This window comes from Pseudorca crassidens, chromosome 18, assembly GCF_039906515.1.
Source record: "Pseudorca crassidens isolate mPseCra1 chromosome 18, mPseCra1.hap1, whole genome shotgun sequence".
Classification (NCBI taxonomy): Eukaryota; Metazoa; Chordata; class Mammalia; order Artiodactyla; family Delphinidae; genus Pseudorca; species Pseudorca crassidens.
The window spans coordinates 59,694,204-59,714,054 of record NC_090313.1 but is presented as its reverse complement, the minus strand read 5'-3'; the positions used below and the strand labels follow the sequence as shown (position 1 = coordinate 59,714,054).

Sequence of the window (19,851 nt, the reverse complement as noted above, 5' to 3'; positions counted from 1 at the left end):
ATGTCCAGAGTATATAAATACCTCTACAAATCAGTAATAAGACAAACCATCTGATTAAAAATCAGGCAAACGATTGGAACTCACATACACACACATATGCTTATCGCCAATGAGCACAAAAAAGGTTCTCAACATTCTTAACCATCTCAGAAATTTAAATGAAAGCCAAATTAGACACCACCATACACTTACTAGAATGGCTGAAATGAAAAAGACTGCGTCAGGTAACAAGGATGTGGACCAACTAGAACTCTAATATATTGTTGGTGGGCGTATAAAATGATACAACTACCTAGAAAAAAAGGCACAGGAGTTGCTTATAAAACTAAATATCATTATGACCTAGCAATTCCATTCCTAGATATCTACCCAAGAGAAACAAAAATGTTTGTCCATCAAAAAAGCCTTGTGGGGCTTCCCTGGTGGCGCAGTGGTTGAGAGCCCGCCTGACGATGCAGGGGACGCGGGTTCGTGCCCCGGTCCGGGAGGATCCTACATGCCGCGAAGCGGCTGGGCCCGTGAGCCATGGCCACTGGGCCTGCGCATCCGGAGCCTGTGCTCCGCAACGGGAGAGGCCACAACAGTGAGAGGCCCGTGCACCGCAAAAAAAAAAAAAAAAAAAAAAGTTCACTTTGGTTAGTTTTTCCCCCTCTCCACTTCAGTGTGGTTATGTTATTTATTTGAAACAAAATTACATTCATTTGGTTTGGTTTGTATTCATTTTATTTACTTGACCGGTTGTTTTGAGTATGTGAAAAATTAACACGGTTCTAAAATACAGAGGTATTCAAACAGTTTTACTCGAAGAAATGTCCCTCCCCCCATCTCTTCTACCCGGTTCTTATTCCCTCTTCTACCCACTTCTTATTCCCACTGTTTTTCACTCACCTGCTGGAGGTAACCCATCTCATTGATTTCTGGTCTATCCTGCCTGTGTTTCTTTCTCCACAAGTGAGGAGAAACGCATGTATCTTCTTTTTTCTCCTTCTTTCTTATATAAAATGTATTGGGTTGGCCAGAAAGCTCGTTCGGGTTTTTCCGTAAGATGTTATGGAATGGAAAAACATGAACAAGCTTTCTGGCCAACCCAGTCGTTTCACCTCGATCCATTAAATATGTTTCAGTACCTTTGAATCCCAGAGAGAGATTTGAACTCTCAATCCTTTCCTTCTCAGAAGTCCACTGAAGGGAGGATGATTTATTTTGCAAATTTGCCTGCCCTGACCTCAAGGGCATTCAAATGCACTTACCAGTGGGAATGTAGGAAGGGGACCAGGGTCCTTCCACTTACAGAGGTTAGATGTGGCCTCACACCAGACAAAATGTTAGATGGTGCTACCTTCAGGATGACGTACGGTAGGCTTTGATTCAGACTGTTATGGTGTTATGGCTGTTATGGTGAGCTTCCCTAAATAAACATGATTCACAACTACCTGATTTTTTTACTTCTCAGAAGAGCTCCCCACACATAGCATTCTTCTTCTTTTATGGGTGGAGCATCATTCCACATGGACAAGGAAAACTCTCTTTGAATGGAGATCCTATAATCCTCCATATAAGCTCTCCTTCTCAGCCATAAATTTGAAAAACTCACCTTTTATGTCTTCATCTAAGTTGAAAATGTTGAAAAAGAGAAAAGCAACGGAAGACCTAATGAGTTAGTACTCCACAGGAGACCTCCCTCAGCATGGGCTGAGATCCATGGGTCAATACTCTATGTCTTGTTCAACAAACAAGACACGTTTCCACTGTATTACTATCCTTTTATTCCTGGCCTCATCTTCCCTGAAGAGTTAAATATTTTCTAGGTAGTCTACAATGAGAATAACAACTCTCATCATACTTTCTTTTTGAGGGTGGGAATGGAAGCGAAGTCGAATGAGCACAGAAACGACAGGGAACATGCCATTATATTTTAACCAGTGTGCAAAGAAGGCTCTTAAGTAATCAGCTATCTGGACCCTTCTCTTCAGAGAGTTTTGTTTTATAGCAAATCGCTGTGGGGATGAAGCTTTATAGCTTTGGAGTCCTTGTGGCCACCATCCTGTTCTGTGAGCAGCATGCCTTCGCGTTTCAGAGGTAACCCGCTAGAATCCTAGATGGTGGGGGGTCGTTTCCCCCACTGTTTGCCCCTCACGGAATCCAATCAGTGCGTTGGACTGGGGAGCAGAACATTCAAGTCTGAAGGTCAGCTCTTTCTGAAACTTTCCATGTTACCCTTCCAAATTGTAGATGTCAGTATAATAAGGCTCTCACTAGATCTAGGGTCTTTTTTTCTTTTCTGGCTCTAGTTTTATTACTGAGAAAATTCTGGATGACATGTATATCCAGTAGCTATGAAAATTAAAGAAATAGACTCTTGATTTTTTAAAATATGTAATTATTTACACCTTAACACTTCACATGATTTATGTTTTTCTTGTCTTCACATGTACTATGCATTGACTATGGATAATTTACTTTTTTCTTGTACATAGAACATGGGAGGGAGAAGAGGATAAAGGTATCAGAGAGGAGGTTTGGGTTGTGCATGGGTGTTCAGCATGGAGTAGGAAAGGAAGAACAGTTGTGTTATAAAGAACACACACATGAATATATCTAGTTCTTATTTTGCTTGGTAGAGTGAATCCCTTAGGATTTTCTACTATAAACCACTTGACAGAACACAAACAAACTCATGCCCTAGCATATATAAAACATGGTGTAAATAGTTTTGAGGCTATATGTATTATTGTAATTCATTAGTCAACTTTTAGGCTTTTCAAAATTGATATTGTTTCCTTTGGAATTATTTTTTTTTCCTGTTGTTTTTTTCTATGATCCTTTTCTCCTCCAGTTGTCTCTGAGATGTATTCTTCTCCTCAGTGAATGGCAAAGAGGGAAGGGACATATCAGGGGCAGGGAAAATTCTGCCAAAGAAACTGAGTCATAAAGAGCCATAGGACAGCATTTAAGAAAACAGAGTTTGGGAATTTCCTGGCGGTCCAGTAGTTAGGACTCAGCACTTTCACTGCTGAGGGCCCGAATTCAATCCCCAGTTGGGGAACTAAGATCCCACAAGCTGCACAGCGCGGCCACAAAAAAAAGTTTGACTTGTGAGTTGGAAGCTGTGTTTGCCCATCATGACTAAACTAAGAAGAGTTGGTTGATTCTTTTTTGTTGAATATAATCGCCAAGTATCAAATTTCATGACCAAATGATTGTTACTGAAATTGACACGGGAGACAAATTGCTAGGAGAATTGGTGACTTATGTCTCTATGTATTGTCAATAAATCAGAAGGCTATGATTTCTAAGGTTCTTGCTAGTTCTAATATCCAATGACTTGGCAGTTGGCTTTAATTAAGGGTAAAGGAGAGGGAAGGAGAAAAACTGCTCTCAACATGTTCAACCTGGACACTGTAGGCAATGGCAGTGTCGTTGCCAGAGAGGGAAAGGGGAGGAAGTGAGTGATATTCAGCATCTGTGTTGTCCCAGGCACTGGGATAGGCACTTAGAAATGTTAACCTGTTAAGTGCCCACAATCCTCCAGTCTTTTTTACTGACACTTTACAGAGGAGGAAAATAAGCCTCAGGGAGAAGAACACCGGCTCCCAATCAAACAACAAATGTTGAGTTTGTATTCAACCCCATTTTCACCTCATTTCTACTCTTTTCACTGCACAGCATTGCCTCTAAAAATTATAGAAATTAGGAAGAGAGCCAATTTGAAGGGAGGTCAGATTTAGTCACAGTGAATTGACAGAGACAGGCAGTCTGGAAGGCAGCCCGGAAGAGAGGCCAGGGCTGCAAGTCCGGTCTCAAGGTCCTCACTACGGCAGGGCTAAAGGTGGCCTCAGCGGCAGCCTGGCACAAGCATCATAACAGCTGGCTGTGTCAGAGGTTAGCAGGCTCGCCTACAGACCACCATCTGCATCATATAGTAAACTAAACTCCTTGATAAGACAACCACTAGCAAGATATACCAAAGCTTGACCATGTTGCTGCAAAACGAATAAGCTTATAACAGTTCAGTGGAACTACACGTTAGGCAAATAAAGGAAATACACAGAAAGAAAATAGTAAGAAATGAATGAGAAAAATTCCCTCACGCATGGCTCTTCTTACTATTTTTTGCTTCAGCATATGCTTTGAAGTCTGATTGATACCTGTGCTTGAAGAGAGGGGTGAGACTATGACTATATTTTAATCAAATAATATCATGTTGAAAATATTTAATACTTTGTACCTATCGTAATGGTCCCCACGTACTGGGGAAGGGGAACTGCAGCTCTGTGGGCAGATGCATATCTGATTCCTGGGTCCCATTCCTCCACTAGAAATAAAATCGCAAACTCTCTTTCTGTGAGTAAACATATGTATATATATATACATTTTTTACCAAATGTTTCTGAGCATTGCTTTTCCACGACTTGCCTATTACCAAAGCTAAAAGAAAACTCTAATTTTATTCAGGGCAACAGACTTTGATGAATTATTTCTGGGGGTAAAAAATATAACCCCTCCTAAAAAGAGCTGAGGGTCTGGCTTTTTTAAAGCTGCTCTTTGTTATTGTTTTCTTGTCATGATCATTCTCCTAATAGCACTTTGTGTTCAGACAATCAATGGCGGATCTGCAGTTGCATTTTGATAAATCTCATCAGTAAAAGGTTCTGGAATGAAAACAAAAAAAGTTTTAAAGGCATAAATACCATATGTCAAAGAGAAAGACAGCCAAAAAAAAAGTCTCCATGTTCACTTGATTTTAAAGGCCAAACACTATAAAGGGTAAAAAAATACTAGCAAGAATCTTGTAAACAGTCATTAATTGCATTGTGCTCTGATTACCTAAGTGTGGCCAGTCAGCTGAGGCTGTTTATTTGGAAAGAAGATGAAATAGGATGAAAAGAAGGAAAAGGAGTTGGAGGAGAGTAGAGGAGGCTTTTGAATTATTAATAGACCACGGGAAGAGCTCCTTTTGTTGACTCCATATACTGTCTGCCACCTGGAGACCAGCTTGTTCTCTTTGACTTAGCTCCTACTGATATATTACTTTCATCTTAGAGAACAGGGCACTAGTGGCTTTAAAATGCTGTAATGCATAAAACAAAACTGCAGCCTTGGGCTACATTCCATTGTTCAGAGCCATCTCACCAGCTTTTTAAATTCAAAAATCATCTTTCAGAGCTATGGCGAGTGTGACTCATCCCTGTAAACCACAGCAGGGAACAGACCTTGAGGACCATAATCATATTCTTAGAGGGGAAGCAGCAGAGGAAATGTTGCCTAGGTATTAAAAGCTCAGGAGTTGGAGAGTTGAGTTGAAACCTCAGGTCTGCTACTTACGAGTCATGCAGTCTTGAACAATTTGAGCCCTCCTTGAGCCTCGTTTTACTTTTTGTGTAAAGTGACCTGTTATCTCACTGTGCTTGTATTTTTAACTTTATTTTTGGTGCAAGCCTTTTTTTTTCCTAAATGGTTATTGGTTACATCTGTAACTGTATCCCTTCGGAGTCATCATCAAAACACATCTTTACAAAACAGAAATAGATACAGATATAGAAAACAAACTTATGGTGGGGGGGAAGGGGGGGAGGGATAAATTGGGAAATTGGGATTGACATATACACACTACTATATATAAAATAGATAACTAATAAGGACCTACTGTATAGCACAAGGAAATCTACTCAATACTCTGTAATGACCTATATGGAAAAAGAATATAAAAAAGAGTGGATATATATAACTGATTCACTTTGCTGTAAACCTGAAACTAACACAACATTGTAAATCAACTTTACTCCAATAAAAATTAAAACAAACAAACAAAAAAAACCCACACCTTTATTTTTCATCTCCCATTGTCCCAATATATTCTATGTGTCAGAGTAATCTTTCCCCGCCCTTGCATGGAAAGTTAGAAAATTCTATGGCTTTTTAGCCCACTCTTAAGTAATTGGTAGTCCTTGGGTCATGTTGAAATGCAAACCTCAATTCAGAAACTAGAATGTCTACTCCAACCAAGGCATTATTCAAATATTTCAATCTTTGTAGGAAAACAACCCCTCACCCCTCTCCACACACACACACACACACACACACACACACACCTGACTCCTTTTCTCATTAGTCCTTTTCTTGGGTTTTAAGTTCTTAGAGATTTCTGAGATTCTCTTGCTGGGAAATTCTGCAGACCAGGATAGAGGTAGCTGTTTCTAGGTAGCCACTTGTGACTCCATCTTTCATTCTAAGAATTTTGCCTTCACCTCCAGGTTCTTGCTGCTGTGAGCTCTCCACTCCTTTAGGTGGCGCTATTGGACGGCATCTGAGCCATAACGGATACATAACATGAAGTGCCTTTTCTTCTGATATTCATGGCTAATCTAGTCAACTGGAGGCCAGCCCATGCAGGTTTAGCTTTCTCAGAAGCAAGTCAGGCACCGGTGCTTGTGTCAGTTAAACTTGAGGGAACATGCTTAGACTCACCCCTCCCCCTCCCCCACTAGGCTGAGTTGAAGGAAGTAACATCCCCAAACTTCATCCCCTTGGGGAGAGTGGGGATTCAGAGAATCGCAACAATTTGATGCAAAGAAATACACTCACAAATTCTCCCCGTCTCCCCTCTGAACACTTTTCACATCCTCTCTCTGACTTAAGGGGGCACGGAGCCAGGAAACTGATTTGAAAAAATGGTAAGCCCTACATAAGGTGATCTTGTTACCGAATGAGATGTGAGCCCCCCCCCTCTTGGGGCCCCGGCTGAACCGAAGCCCCCCTGGCTGGGTCAGGGAGCTCTTTCCGGCTCAGGTTTGTGCTGCCAATGATGAAACTGTTTGGTGCAAGCAAGACAGGCTTTTACTCAATGGCCAGAGAATGGAGAAGGGGAGCTCGAGCTCTAAAGACACCTCCCAGAAGCGAGGGCAGTAAGGGAACTTTAAGGGTTAGGAGGCAGAGAGGTCATCTGGGCTCGAGGAAGGGGGCGGAGACTTCCAGGGGCAGCCAGGCATGCGCAGTCTTCCATGCTTCTTTGCGCACGGCACAAACTGCTCGCAGAGTACAAATCCCCTCTTAGGGCGGAGATATAAGCATGGTGATGAAACAAAGCGCATTCTCTGACACCTCCAGATTTCATCTACGTAGGTGTGTTCCTGTGGTCAAGTCAGAGCCGGTTCGGGGCGGTTGACCGTTGTGTATCTCTCAAAGTACAGCTGCAAAACATCTCTGCCGAACACCAGGTACTTTTGAAACAAACACAGAGATAAATCAAGTTCAGGAAAGCGGTGACCTTTAGCCTATTTTGCCCTCTATCTAGGATCTCGCTGGTTCAGTCTGGTTTTGTTGTGGGCCTTTGCAGCATCCTGTTGATAAAACCCAACTAGCCTGTGTGGTTAAAACCAGTTTCTATGCCTGGGTTTCATAGCCTCTGACTGACCCCCATCTCATTATTTGATTATGTTGTGTTGGCACTTTTGTCAAACTTGAGATAGGAAGAGTCCAGCTCACCACAGTTTGAACTTGGACATATTAATATATTTTATGGTAAATTTATATCCCCATGATTTTACTCCTCCACATTTCCTAATTAATTTTTTATATTTCCTTAATTTTTTTTCTCCTTAAGAAAGAGACCCATTTAGATAACACATTTTTTACCTTTACATTTTCTTTCCCCTTCTGTTGACTAACTTTGTTACTTTCTTGTCTTCTAATACACATGAAAAACGCCCAAGCATCTTATCTTCTAGTCAACACAAAATTTCCTTTATGCGAAGTTGAAATTCAGCCTCTATTTTTTTTTAACTTTTTATTTTATATTGGAGTATAATTGATTAGCAATGCTGTGTTAGTTTCAGATGTACAGCAAAGTGATTCAGTTATACATATACACACATCTATTCTTTTTCAAATTCTTTTCCCATTTAGGTTGGTACATAATACTGAGCAGAGCTCCCTGTGCTATACAGCAGGTCCTTGTTGATTATCCTTTTTTTTAAATAGATCTTTATTGGAGTATAATTGCTTCACAATACCGTGTTAGTTTCTGTTGCACAACAAAGCGAATCAGCCATGTGCATACACTTGTCCCCATATCCCCTCCCTCTTGAGCCTCCCTCCCATCCTCCCTATCCCACCCCTCTAGGTCATCGCAAAGTACCGAGCCCATCTCCCTGTGCTGTGCTGCTGCTTCCCACCAGCCAACTATTTTACATTCGGTAGTGTATATATGTCGATGCTACTCTCATTGCGCGCCAGCTTTGCCCTCACACCCCATGTCATCAAGTCCATTCTCTATGCCTACCTCTATGCCCTGCCACTAGGTTTATCAGTACCATTTTTTACTTTTTAGATTCCATATATATGCGTTAGCATATGGTATTTGTTTTTCTCTTTCTGACTCACTTCCCTCTGTATGACAGACTCTAGGTCCATCCACCTGACTACAAATAACTCAATTTTGTTTCTTTTTATGGCTGAGTAATATTCCACTGTATATATGTGCCACATCTTCTTTATCCATTCATCTGTTGATGGACACTTAGGTTGCTTCCATGTCCTGGCTATTGTAAATAGTGCTGCAATGAACATTGTGGTACATGTCTCTTTTTGAATTATGGTTTTCTCAGAGTATATGCCCAGTAGTGGGATTGCTGGGTCATATGGTAGTTCTATTTTTAGGTTTTTAAGGAACCTCCATACTGTTTTCCATAGTGGTTGTATCAATTTACATTCCCACCAACAGTGCAGGAGGGTTCCCTTTTCACTACACCCTTTCCAGCATTTATTGTTTCTAGCTTTTTTGATAATGGCCATTCTGACTGGTGTAGGTGATAGCTCATTGTAGTTTTGATTTACATTTCTGTAATAATTAGTGATGTTGAGCATCTTTTCATGTGCCTCTTGGCCATCTGTATGTCTTCCTTGCTGAAATGTCTATTTAGGTCTTCTGCCCATTTTTTAACTGGGTTGTTTGTTTATTTGCTATTGAGCTCCATGAGCTGTTTGTATATTTTGGAGATTAATCCTTTGCCTGTTGTTTCATTTGCAAATACTTTCTCCCATTCTGAGGGCTGTCTTTTTGTTTTGTTTCCTTTGCTGTACAAAAGGTTTTAGATTTAATTAAGTCCCATTTGTTTATTTTTGCTTTTATTTCTGTTACTCTAGGAGGTGGGTCAAAAAAGATCTTGCTGCCGTTTATGTCAAAGAGTGTTATTCCTATGTTTTCCTCTAAAAGTTTTATACTGTCTGGTCTTACATTTAAGGCTTTATTTAATCCCTTTGGAGTTTACTTTTGTGTATGGTGTTAGGTAGTGTTCTAATTTCATTCTTTTACAGTTTTCCCAGCACCACTTGTTGAAGAGGCTGTCTTTTCTCCATTGTATGTTCTTGCCTCCTTTGTGGCTGTGGCTAGGACTTCCAAAACTATGTTGAACAAGAGGGGTGACAGTGGACATCCTTGTCTTGTTCCTGATCCTAGTGGAAATGCTTTCAGTTTTTCACCATTGAGTATGATGCTTGCTGTGGGTTTGACATATATGGCCTTATTATGTTGAGGGAGTTTCCCTCTATGCCCATTTTCTGGAGAGTTTTTATCATAAGTGGGTGTTGAGTTTTCTCAAAAGCTTTTTCTGCATCTATTGAGATGATCATATGGTTTTTACTCCTTAATTTGTTAGTGAGCATTGATTTGCGTATATTGCGTATATTGAAGAATCCTTGCATATCTGGGATAAATCCCACTTGATCATGGTGTATAATCCTTTTAATGTGTTGTTGGATTCTGTTTGCTAGTACTTTGTTCAGGATTTTTGCGTCTCTGTTCATCAGTGATATTGGTCTATAATTTTCTTTTTTTGTGATATCTTTTTCTGGTTTTGGTATCAGGGTGATGGTGGCTTCATAGAATGAATTTTGGAGTGTTTCTCCCTCAGCAATTTTCTGGAAGAATTTGAGAGCGATCGGTGTTAGCTCTTCTCTAAATGTTTGATAGAATTTGCCTGTGAAGCCATCTGGTCCTGGACTTTTGTTTGTTGGAAAATTTTTAATTATGGTTTCAGTTTTGTTACTTATGTTAGGTCTGTTTATATTTTCTAATTCTTCCTGGTTCAGTCTTGGAAAATAGTACCTTTCCAAGAATTTGTCCATTTCTTCACGGTTGTCCATTTTATTGGCATATAGTTGTTTGTAGTAGTCTCTTATAATCCTTTGTATTTCTGCAGTGTCAGTTGTGATTTCTCATTTTTCATTTCTAATTTTATTGAGTTACATCCTCTCCCTTTTTTTCTTCATGAGTCTGGCTAAGGGTTTATCAATTTTGTTTATCTTCTCAAAGAAGCAGTTTTTAGTTTTATTGATCTTTGCTATTGTTTTCTTTGTTTCTATTTCATTTATTTCTGCTCTGATCTTTTTTTTTTTCGGTACGCGGGCCTCTCACTGTTGTGGCCTCTCCCGTTGCGGAGCAACAGGCTCCGGACGCGCACGCTCAGCGGCCATGGCTCATGGGCCCAGCCGCTCAGCGGCATGTGGGATCTTCCCAGACTGGGGCACGAACCCGTGTCCCCTGCATCGGCAGGCGGACTCTCAACCACTGCACCACCAGGGAAGCCTCTGCTGTGATCTTTATGATTTCTTTCCTTTTACTGACTTTGGGTTTTCTTTGTTCTTCTTTCTCTAGTTGTTTTAAGTGTAGGGTAGATTGTTTATTTGAGATTTTTCTTGTTTCTTGAGGTGAGATTGAATTGCTATAAACTTCCCTCTTAGAACTGCTTTTGCTATGTCCCATAGGTTTTGGATCATCGTGTTTTCATTGTCATTTGTTTCTATGTATTTTTAAACTTCTTCTTTGATTTCTTCAGTGATCTCTTGGTTATTTAGTAGCACACTGTTTAGCCTCCATGTATTTGTGTTTTATACAGTTTTTCCTGTAATTGATTTCTAACCTCGTAGTGTTGTGGTCAGAAAAGATGCTTAATACAATTTCAATTTTCTTGAATTTTCTGAGGCTTGATTTGTGACCGAAGATGTGATCTATCCTGGAAAATATTCCATGTGCACTTGAGAAGAAATTGTAATCTTCTGTTTTGGGATGGAATGTCCTATAAATAACAATTAAATCTATCTGGTCTATTGTGTCATTTAAAGCTTGTGTTTCCTTGTTTATTTTCTGTTTGGATGATCTGTCCACTGGTGTAAGTGGGGTGTTAAAGACCCCTACTATTATTGTGTTACCGTCGATTTCCTCTTTTATAGCTGTCAGCAGTTGCCTTATGTATTGAGGTGCTCCTATGTTGGGTACATATATATTTACAATTGTTATATATTCTTCTTGGATTGATCCCTTGATCATTAGTGTCCTTCCTTGTCTCTTGTAACATTCTTTATTTTAAAGTCTATTTTATCTGATATGATTATTGCTACTCCAGCTTTCTTTTGATTTCCATTTTCATGGAATATCTTTTTTCCATCCCCTCACTTTCAGTCTTTATGTGTCCCTAGGTCTGAAGTGGGTCTCTTGTAGACAGCATATAGATGGGTCTTGTTTTTGTATCCATTCAACAAACCTGTGTCTTTTGGTTGGAGCATTTAATCCATTCACGTTTAAGGTAATTATCAATGTGTATGTTCCTATTACCATTTTCTTAATTGTTTTGGGTTTGTTTTTGTACATCCTTATCTTCTCTTGTGTTTCCCACTTAGAGAAGTTCCTTTAGCATTTGTTGTAGAGCTGGTTTGGTGGTGCTGAATTCTCTTAGCTTTTGCTTGTCTGTAAAGCTTTTGATTTCTCCATCGAATCTGAGTGAGATCCTTGCTGGGTCGAGTAATCTTGGTTGTAAGTTCTTCCCTTTCATCACTTTAAGTATATCATGCCACTCCTTTCTGGCTTGTAGAGTTTCTGCTGAGAAATCAGCTGTTATCCTTATGGGAGTTCCCTTGTATGTTATTTGTTGTTTTTCCCTTGCTGCTTTCAATAATTTTTCTTTGTCTTTAGTTTTTGCCAATTTGATTACTATGTGTCTCAGTGTGTTTCTCCTTGGGTTTATCCTGTATGGGACTCTCTGCGCTTCCTGGACTTGGGTGGTTATTTCCATTCCCATATTAGGGAAGTTTTCAACTATAATCTCTTCAAATGTTTTCTCGGGTCCTTTCTCTCTCTCTTCTCCTTCTGGGACCCCTATAATATGAATGTTGTTGCATTTAATGTTGTCCCAGAGGTCTCTTAGGCTGTCTTCATTTCTTTTCATTCTTTTTTCTTTATTCTGTTCCACAGCAGTGAATTCCACCACTCTGTCCTCCAGGTCACTTATCCGTTCTTCTTCCTCAGTTATTCTGCTATTGATTCCTTCTAGTGTATTTTTCATTTCAGTTATTGTATTGTTCATCTCTGTTTGTTTGTTCTTTAATTCTTCTAGGTCTTTGTTAAACATTTCTTGCATCTCCTCGATCTTTGCCTCCATTCTTTTTCTGAGGTCCTGGATCATCTTCCCTATCATTATTCTGAATTCTTTTTCTGGAAGGTTGCCTATCTCCACTTCATTTAGTTGTTTTTCTGGGGTTTTATCTTGTTCCTCCCTCTGGTCCATAGCCCTCTGCCTTTTCATCTTGTCTATCTTTCTGTGAATGTGGTTTTTGTTCCACAGGCTGCAGGATTGTAGTTCTTCTTGCTTCTGCTGTCTGCTCTCTCATGGATGAAGCTGTTTTCTCCTGCTTTTAACACTTATAAGTTTCCTTTTTCTTTCTAACTTATTTTTTTACAAAAATGGGATAATATTTCTTACAATTCTCCACTCACTTCTTGCTTCTTTCTCTTAATGCATCACGTAAATCCCCCCCAAGTTAACTATTTTAACTAACTCTTTCTTTATAATGGCTACAAAACATTCTAGAATGTGGAGACATCACCAACATTCAACAGTTCTGTTACTGATAAGCGCTCATGTGGTTCCCAGTTATTCTTACTGTGAATCATCTTGTGATACATATCCTTGGACATATGTCATTTATCACTAGTTGAATAGTTTACGCTTAACTGTACCAGTGATTGGCACCAAATCTCTGAATCTATTGTTTCTGGGAGCTCCTCCTTCTCTTTTTTGATAATCAAGTCTCCATAGGCTCATTTCCAGAGTTTAGAATCTTTTCATCAGGCTTTCCAAAATAAACCATCCTCCACCCTGGCATCAAAATTATTCTTGTAAATCACAAGTCAAATGATGTCACTTTCTAACTCCTAATTGCCTGCTAGATAAAGGCCAAATTTCTCAGCGTGCATTGGAAAACTTCTCTAGGGGAGAACTAACATAAGTTTCCAAACTCACTTCTGTTTGGCTACCATTCTTCTCTTGCCCTAAATACCTAAATCCTACACTTGGCAAAAATAAACAGCTTGCCGTTTCCCCAACAATGCCCTTTTGTCTCCTGCCAGTCTGCCATTACACTGCTTACTTACCCAGTTACCTCTTCCATGAAGCCTTTGCTCATAATGACAAGCAGAAATTATCATAAACTTTTGTGCTTCTGGAGTTCTCAGTACATGATTTTGTTTTATTTTTTAAATAAAATTTTATTTGAAATATTTTTAGATTTACAGAAAGGTTGCAAAGATATTACAGAGAGTTTCTCTATACCGTGCACCCAGTTTCGCCTGCATTTTATATTATCATGGTATGTTTGTCAAAACTAAGAAACCAACATTGGTACACTACTCTTAACAAAACTGCAGGCTTTCTATAGATGACACCAGTTTTTCCACGATTCTGTTCCAAGACCCAATCCAGGATACAATGTTTCGTCATATTACAGATGTTCAATTTCTTGAGTGACATACATTGTCCAGTGTTTTATTTGTTTCAAGCAGGAGGGTAAACTTGGTCCCTGTTTCTCCATCTTGACTGGAAGCAAAATCTAAGGTTATTTTAAAATCTGTGGTGAGATCCTCTTTTCTTTCAACATTTTGTTTCCTTTTTACAATTTCCTAGAAGCCCCTCCCAATATAATTTATCTTATTTTCACTTTTTGTTTAAGATCAAAATCCTGTTTTATTTTTTCCCCCAGTGGCCAGGTTTTAACTGCTCTTCCTAGAACATCCAGGCAAGTTCAAATTCTGCAGAATACTACTACAACATACGAGGTAACTTCTCCCTCATTTATCTTCTTATTGTTTATATTTTATACAAGTCTGGTGTGCCATGTTCTCTCCTATATGTCGTCTGACTTATATACAGCTGGTATAAACCCCTCTCCTTGTAGCCTTCTCCTCCTTCCCATAATCATATGATTTTACTGGTTCCCCAAATCAAACTTTCTTCATTTATGCTATTGGCTTTTCAGCAAATTACATGACAGTACCTAGGCATTGAAAGTGTGAACTTACTGGTTCATTCCTGGGTTTCAGCACCAAAAAAAAAAAGGAGGGGGTACTTACAAAGATGCTACAGTAACAGAAATCCAATAGATCTTTGTTTAAAAAGCAATAATACTTAACCAAGGTGTAAGCATCAAAAACACAAAGGAAAATTTATTAAAATTTTCATGCCTGGGACTCAACTCCCCAGAAAATAGAAAACTGATACATTACAAAATATCCTGATAGAATATTGATGGCTCCATGGTTGTTGGGTTAGGGCTCTCTGAGAAGCAGAGGTCAAAACTATATTAGAGATGTGTGAGACTTGTTATGGGGGCTGCTTGTGAAGGATGAAGAGGAGGGAGCTGGAGGTGGCAGGGAGTACCCCCAGACCATCAAGCAGCTCTGACATGTGTGCAGAAAGGAGGATTGTGTGTGGACAACCTCTAGACCACAGGGCAGTCCCAATGAAGGTTTGCCCGGACCATGATAAGTCCTTAAGCCAAAGACATCTGTAAGAGGAGACCGTAATCTAGCAGGAACGGGGCTGCAATAATACACCCGCAGTGCTCTGTCACTGGCTGGCTGCGGCCCTGGAGAAGCCGGGGGGAATCAAGAGGGACAACGGTGGGGAAGGTTAGTGAACTAAGCCCCTCCCAACAGAAGAGCTGCCCGGCGCGTCCTCACAGCCACCACACTGTGGACAGAGGAAATACCGCCAGAGGAAGCATCTGAGATTCAGGACTTAGGTCTTGTTCTTCCACTTCTTGGTGTGTGATTTTAGGCAACTTAGCTTTGAGCCTTAATTTCTTCATCTGAACAATGAAAATAATAACACCTGCTTGGTTTATGGCAAAATGTTGTTATAATGATCAAAGGCAATGAGTGTGAAAGTGCTTTAAAAAAGCTCAGTAAAATAGAAAAAAAAATGTAAATATTATGTATGGGAAGACATTTCCCAAAGGCAATTAGATTAAAGAAAAGGCATAATAGTATCAAGGATATGGAATTTTTATTAAAGAAAAGCAACATTTAATCAACTTTCTAGACAAACTTTCGTTTCTCTTTAAACATGTGACATACACATCCAGTTCTACAGTTGGGCCATAAATATATTCATTCATGAATTCATTCATTAGTTCGTTGCCTCGCCAAATATTTATTGAGTACCTAGTAAGTTCCAGGCCCTCTTTAGCTACTGGGGTTACAGAAAAGAATAAAACTAGCCCCCTGTAAAATAAATGCTTACACTACCACATGTGTAAATGGGGACCAGTCACCAGGAATGTCTTTTTTACTTCCCTTACAAAAACCCTTTTATGGCTTTAGCTACAGACGAGAATGATGTGAAAAACTGTCTTTGTTTTTATCAATTTTCCCCCTTGAAACTGCAGATTGTCCTCTGGCAGCCAGTAACAGCTGAATTTATTACGAAGAGCAAAGAAGTCCATTTTTTTGTGAATGCGTCTGATGTAAGCAACGTGAAAGCCCGTTTAAATGAGAGCAGAATTCCGTTCAGGTAGAGGCATGATTCCATATTTACTGAGCAGCTATTCTAAGCACCTATGATGCATTTTACTAGTGGATGGTGTCATTGCTTCCTGGAAAAAATATTTACATTAAACATGGCAACATGGAAATCTCTGGAACAGATTGGTGATGAAGCCCAAGGGGCTAGCTCTGTGACCCTGGACAAGTGGTTTACCTCTCATGACCTTGGTCCCTTATCTGCAAAGCACTGTGAGACTCAACGATCTGAGGAGCCTCTTACCATTCCTCCCAGTTGCTTCCTTCTTATAGTTCCTCTACTCTGTGCCTGGACTCGGGGAGCAAAATTGTCCTTCACTTTAGTAGGCTTTGTGGTATCTCTTGAAAAAGCAGCTGCTGAAGGAGATTTTGCTTCCTTCACAAGGTCAGTGAACATTCTGGAATGTCTGGCCCTAAACTAAAATTTGCATTAGGTATGATTTCTGTTCAGAGTCCATGCCTTCTTCCTTTTGGAGTCTCCTGTCCACATCTCCTTTCTGTATCCATTGCCCAAGCGCCAGTGTCCCTTTGCTGCCCTGACACTTCCTGAAGGCCATGCTCTCTTCTGTGTATCAATGGGCAACCTTTGGATAATACACTATGATTAGTATTAATAATATGTTATTGGTGTTTTCTGCCTTCCTGGAAAGGTGCTGAGCCTTTCTATACATTGTATCATTTAATCCTTATTTAATCCTGTGAGGTAAATACTATCCTCATTGTGTGTATGAAAAAATTTTCAAAGGAGTTTCTCAAGGTCAGCCAGCTGGAACGTGGCAGAGCTAGGAGTCATACTCAGACCTTTCTGATGTCAAAGGCTTGGCTTTTACCCCCTGACCTAAGTAAAAGTAAAGAAAGCTTTATTAGAATGACAGCTAACTTTCAATTGTTCATCCCAGGTAACAGAATGGCTTCAGTCTGTCTTAATTAAGATGTTTGTGCCTAGTTAACTGTGTGATCCTTTGCAAGAGAAATTAAATGAGATCACTTTCCTGTACCTTCCCTGTTCCTCTGTTCTTATTTCTCTAGAGATTTGACCAACTTTGGCCATGCAGAACCTATACATGCATATATATACCTATACATGCATCTGGTGTAGGTCAGTGACTTACAGGGAAAAATAAAATGAGAAGGCTTTCTGCTTCTCCTCGGTCCTTAACTGAAAACAGAATAATACATTGTTCCTCTGGATTGAAGAACATTGTCCATTAACCTGTATGTTCACATAAAACACACTAATGAGTCACAGTCAAGAAATGTTCATAATGTTGGAGAAGGGGTGAGATTTTGGAGGCCCTGAAAACATACCCCATAGGAGCCAGTATCCCTCCAATGCCCATGAGGCTCTACCCAGAGGGCTTGTGTATTTCAGCTCATCATAATGTTAGCTGGCAGTGCTTTCACCTTGTGCTTGTTAGATTTCTTAGTGACTTTTCTCCCTTGCTCACCTGTTGTGCGTGCGATGGGCCATGCAGGAAAATCAGAGCCCTCTCTGGCAACCAGCTCATGCCCTGTTTCATAACTCAGGGTCTTGTTGGAAAATGTGGAAGATCTTATCCGGCAGCAGACTTCCAATGACACCATCAGCCCCCGGGCCTCCTCCTCCTACTATGAACAGTATCACTCACTAAATGAGGTAAGCTGTCACATTTCTCTGGAAAATTCCTATTTTCGTTTAACGAGCTTTGCCATTTCAGCCATGGGAAATTATTAGAGAATCAAAATTGGTGGAAGAGGGTGAAAAAAAAAATCACAATGAGGTTGATTATACAGAAGTAATTCATCCTTTTGTAGATATCTTCCCTGGGAAGATTGCATCGTATTTTGGAAATTGCCTCTAAGCAGCCTGTTTGTCCATAGCTAAGAGTATCTCTGTTAGGAGTAACACTGCATTCTAAGGAACAACAGGAAATTAAAAATAGGGCCTTTTTATTGAAACTGCCACAAAAAAATTAACAGTCCAATTAATCATGTCTCCTTAGACCTTTATCCTAATTGTACTCTTACTGAATAATCACCATATTATCTCACTGAATTAAAGGAATTTATTCACTTATATTTAGTACACAATAAAGTATTTAAGTGCATTTTATTCCTCTCAGAAAGAACCTATTTAAGTAATAATAGTAATAATAATAATGTTGATAATGCCTGTGTTTTAATATTTAAGAAATTGGGTTTTTTCCTATTAGTACTTATAGGTTCTGATTTTTCTAGAGGGAACCTAAGCAAGATATCAATGTTCAATTGGCCTCAGTAAGCTTTCACATCATACTCTAAGAGCCATTTCCCCATATTTGTTAGTTCAACCCCTTGGAGTACTTTCTTTTCAATATAATATACTCCAAGTAGTACAAATCCCTTGATACCTTCTATTCTTTCATAGGAGTATGCTGCTATATTCCTTAATACAAGTATTTTTATCCTCTTTGGCTAGGTGCCCAGAAACTGTTAAGAACCATATCCATATTTTTAAGACATCTAAGGCTTAAGTAATAAAGTTTTCTATTGAATCTTCAAAAGCATCTGTTCTTTTCCAGTTAGTTAAACCAGAACTCAGTGTGCTTCTAGAATTGATGTACCTGGCTGGTTGACGGGGATCTTAAAATTGCAACCCTCTCCTTTCTCTCTCCTACCTTGCCTCTGTCTATTCCACCTAGACCACCTCCCTCCAGCCTCCTACATCAGCCCTGCATCAGCAAACTTGGGGTCCAGAGTGGAGAGGCTGGGTAGGCACAATTTGCAAATGGAGAACCTAACTATGTCAATGCTGTGTTGGGTTTGGTGGGAAGAGTGGAATGCCTTATACAGAGGTATTTAAAAACATTTTTCTGGGAATTCCCTGGCAGTCCAGTGGTTAGGACTCTGTGCTTTCACTGCCGAGGAGCTAAGATCCTACAAGCTGCATGGTGTAGCCTAAATAAATCAATAAAGGATATGGACATTAAAAAATTTTTTTTCTGGTATATTTTAAATACTTTGTTCAAAGGGCTTATTTTTTTTCTTACCCTCACCCCAGGAAAGAGTTGGAAAGACACGGCAGGAAAAAGTATTAGGTTGCCATACACTGTATTAGTCGGTCATAACAAAGTGACATATACGGAGTGGCTTAAACAACAGAATTTTACTCTCTCACAGTTCTGGAGGCTGGAAGTCCAAGGTCAAGGTGTCAGCAGGGCTGATTTATTCTGAGGCCTCTCTCCTTGACCTGCAGGTGGCTACCTCCTTGCTGTGTCCTCACACGGCCATTTCTCTGTGTGTGCACATCCCTGGCGGCTCTCTGTCCATGCTAATCTCCACTGCTTATAAGAACACCAGTCAGGTTGGATTAGGGTCCATACCAACAGCCTCATTTCAACTTAATTACCTCTTTAAAGGCCCTATCTCCAAATGCAGTCACATTCTAAGGTACTGGAGGTTAAGGCTTCAACATATGAATTTGAGGGGGGACACAATTCATTTCATTACAATGATGTCCCAGAAAACAGTTTGGACCTCTCCTCGCTCCCACGCCCGATCCTTTCTAAGAGGTTTGTAGGAACCATGGCAATCTTGCTCCCCGGAAATTCTGCCAAGTCCTTTCTTCCCCTTCAACACTGATCTCTCCTTCAGTCCTCACCACATGTTCACTTGAGGGGCAAGAGGGGTTTCTTTTGTCATTGACTCTCACTAGGAAATTTTCAGTAATCCCCTGCAGGGGAGAAAAACAAATGACTGAAAAACATCACTTAGAACAAATGGCAAAAGAAGAGAGTTATTCAAAGGATGTGACCATCATTACCGCAGATTGTGAAATGAATAAAGTTTTCCGTAAAGCTGCCTTTATATAACACAGCCTCCCTGTTGGAGGAAATCTACTGAACCATCAATGCTGTAACACAAAATAGTTTGATGTAGTAGTTCTCTCAGGTGTATGCATGCCTTAGAGGAGTAACACAGTAAACAGAGGCCCAATGAGGAAATCCTGATAGTTAAATTTCCGGCACCTCAGACACTGACAG

At 39.9% G+C, this 19,851-nt stretch overlaps 1 protein-coding gene across 1 annotated transcript in view; it reads left to right on the top strand.

Moving 5' to 3' along the window:
* The first annotated feature begins 1,863 nt into the window (after positions 1-1,863).
* CPB2 (carboxypeptidase B2) overlaps positions 1,864-19,851 on the top strand; it is a 39,999-nt gene continuing 22,011 nt past the window's right edge. Inside the window, exons 1-4 of the mRNA XM_067713036.1 lie at positions 1,864-2,079; positions 14,032-14,107; positions 15,718-15,842; positions 17,378-17,486. Coding sequence (XP_067569137.1) covers positions 2,006-2,079; positions 14,032-14,107; positions 15,718-15,842; positions 17,378-17,486 — 384 coding nt within the window. The 5' untranslated portion in view covers positions 1,864-2,005. The remainder of the gene's footprint in view (positions 2,080-14,031; positions 14,108-15,717; positions 15,843-17,377; positions 17,487-19,851) is intronic.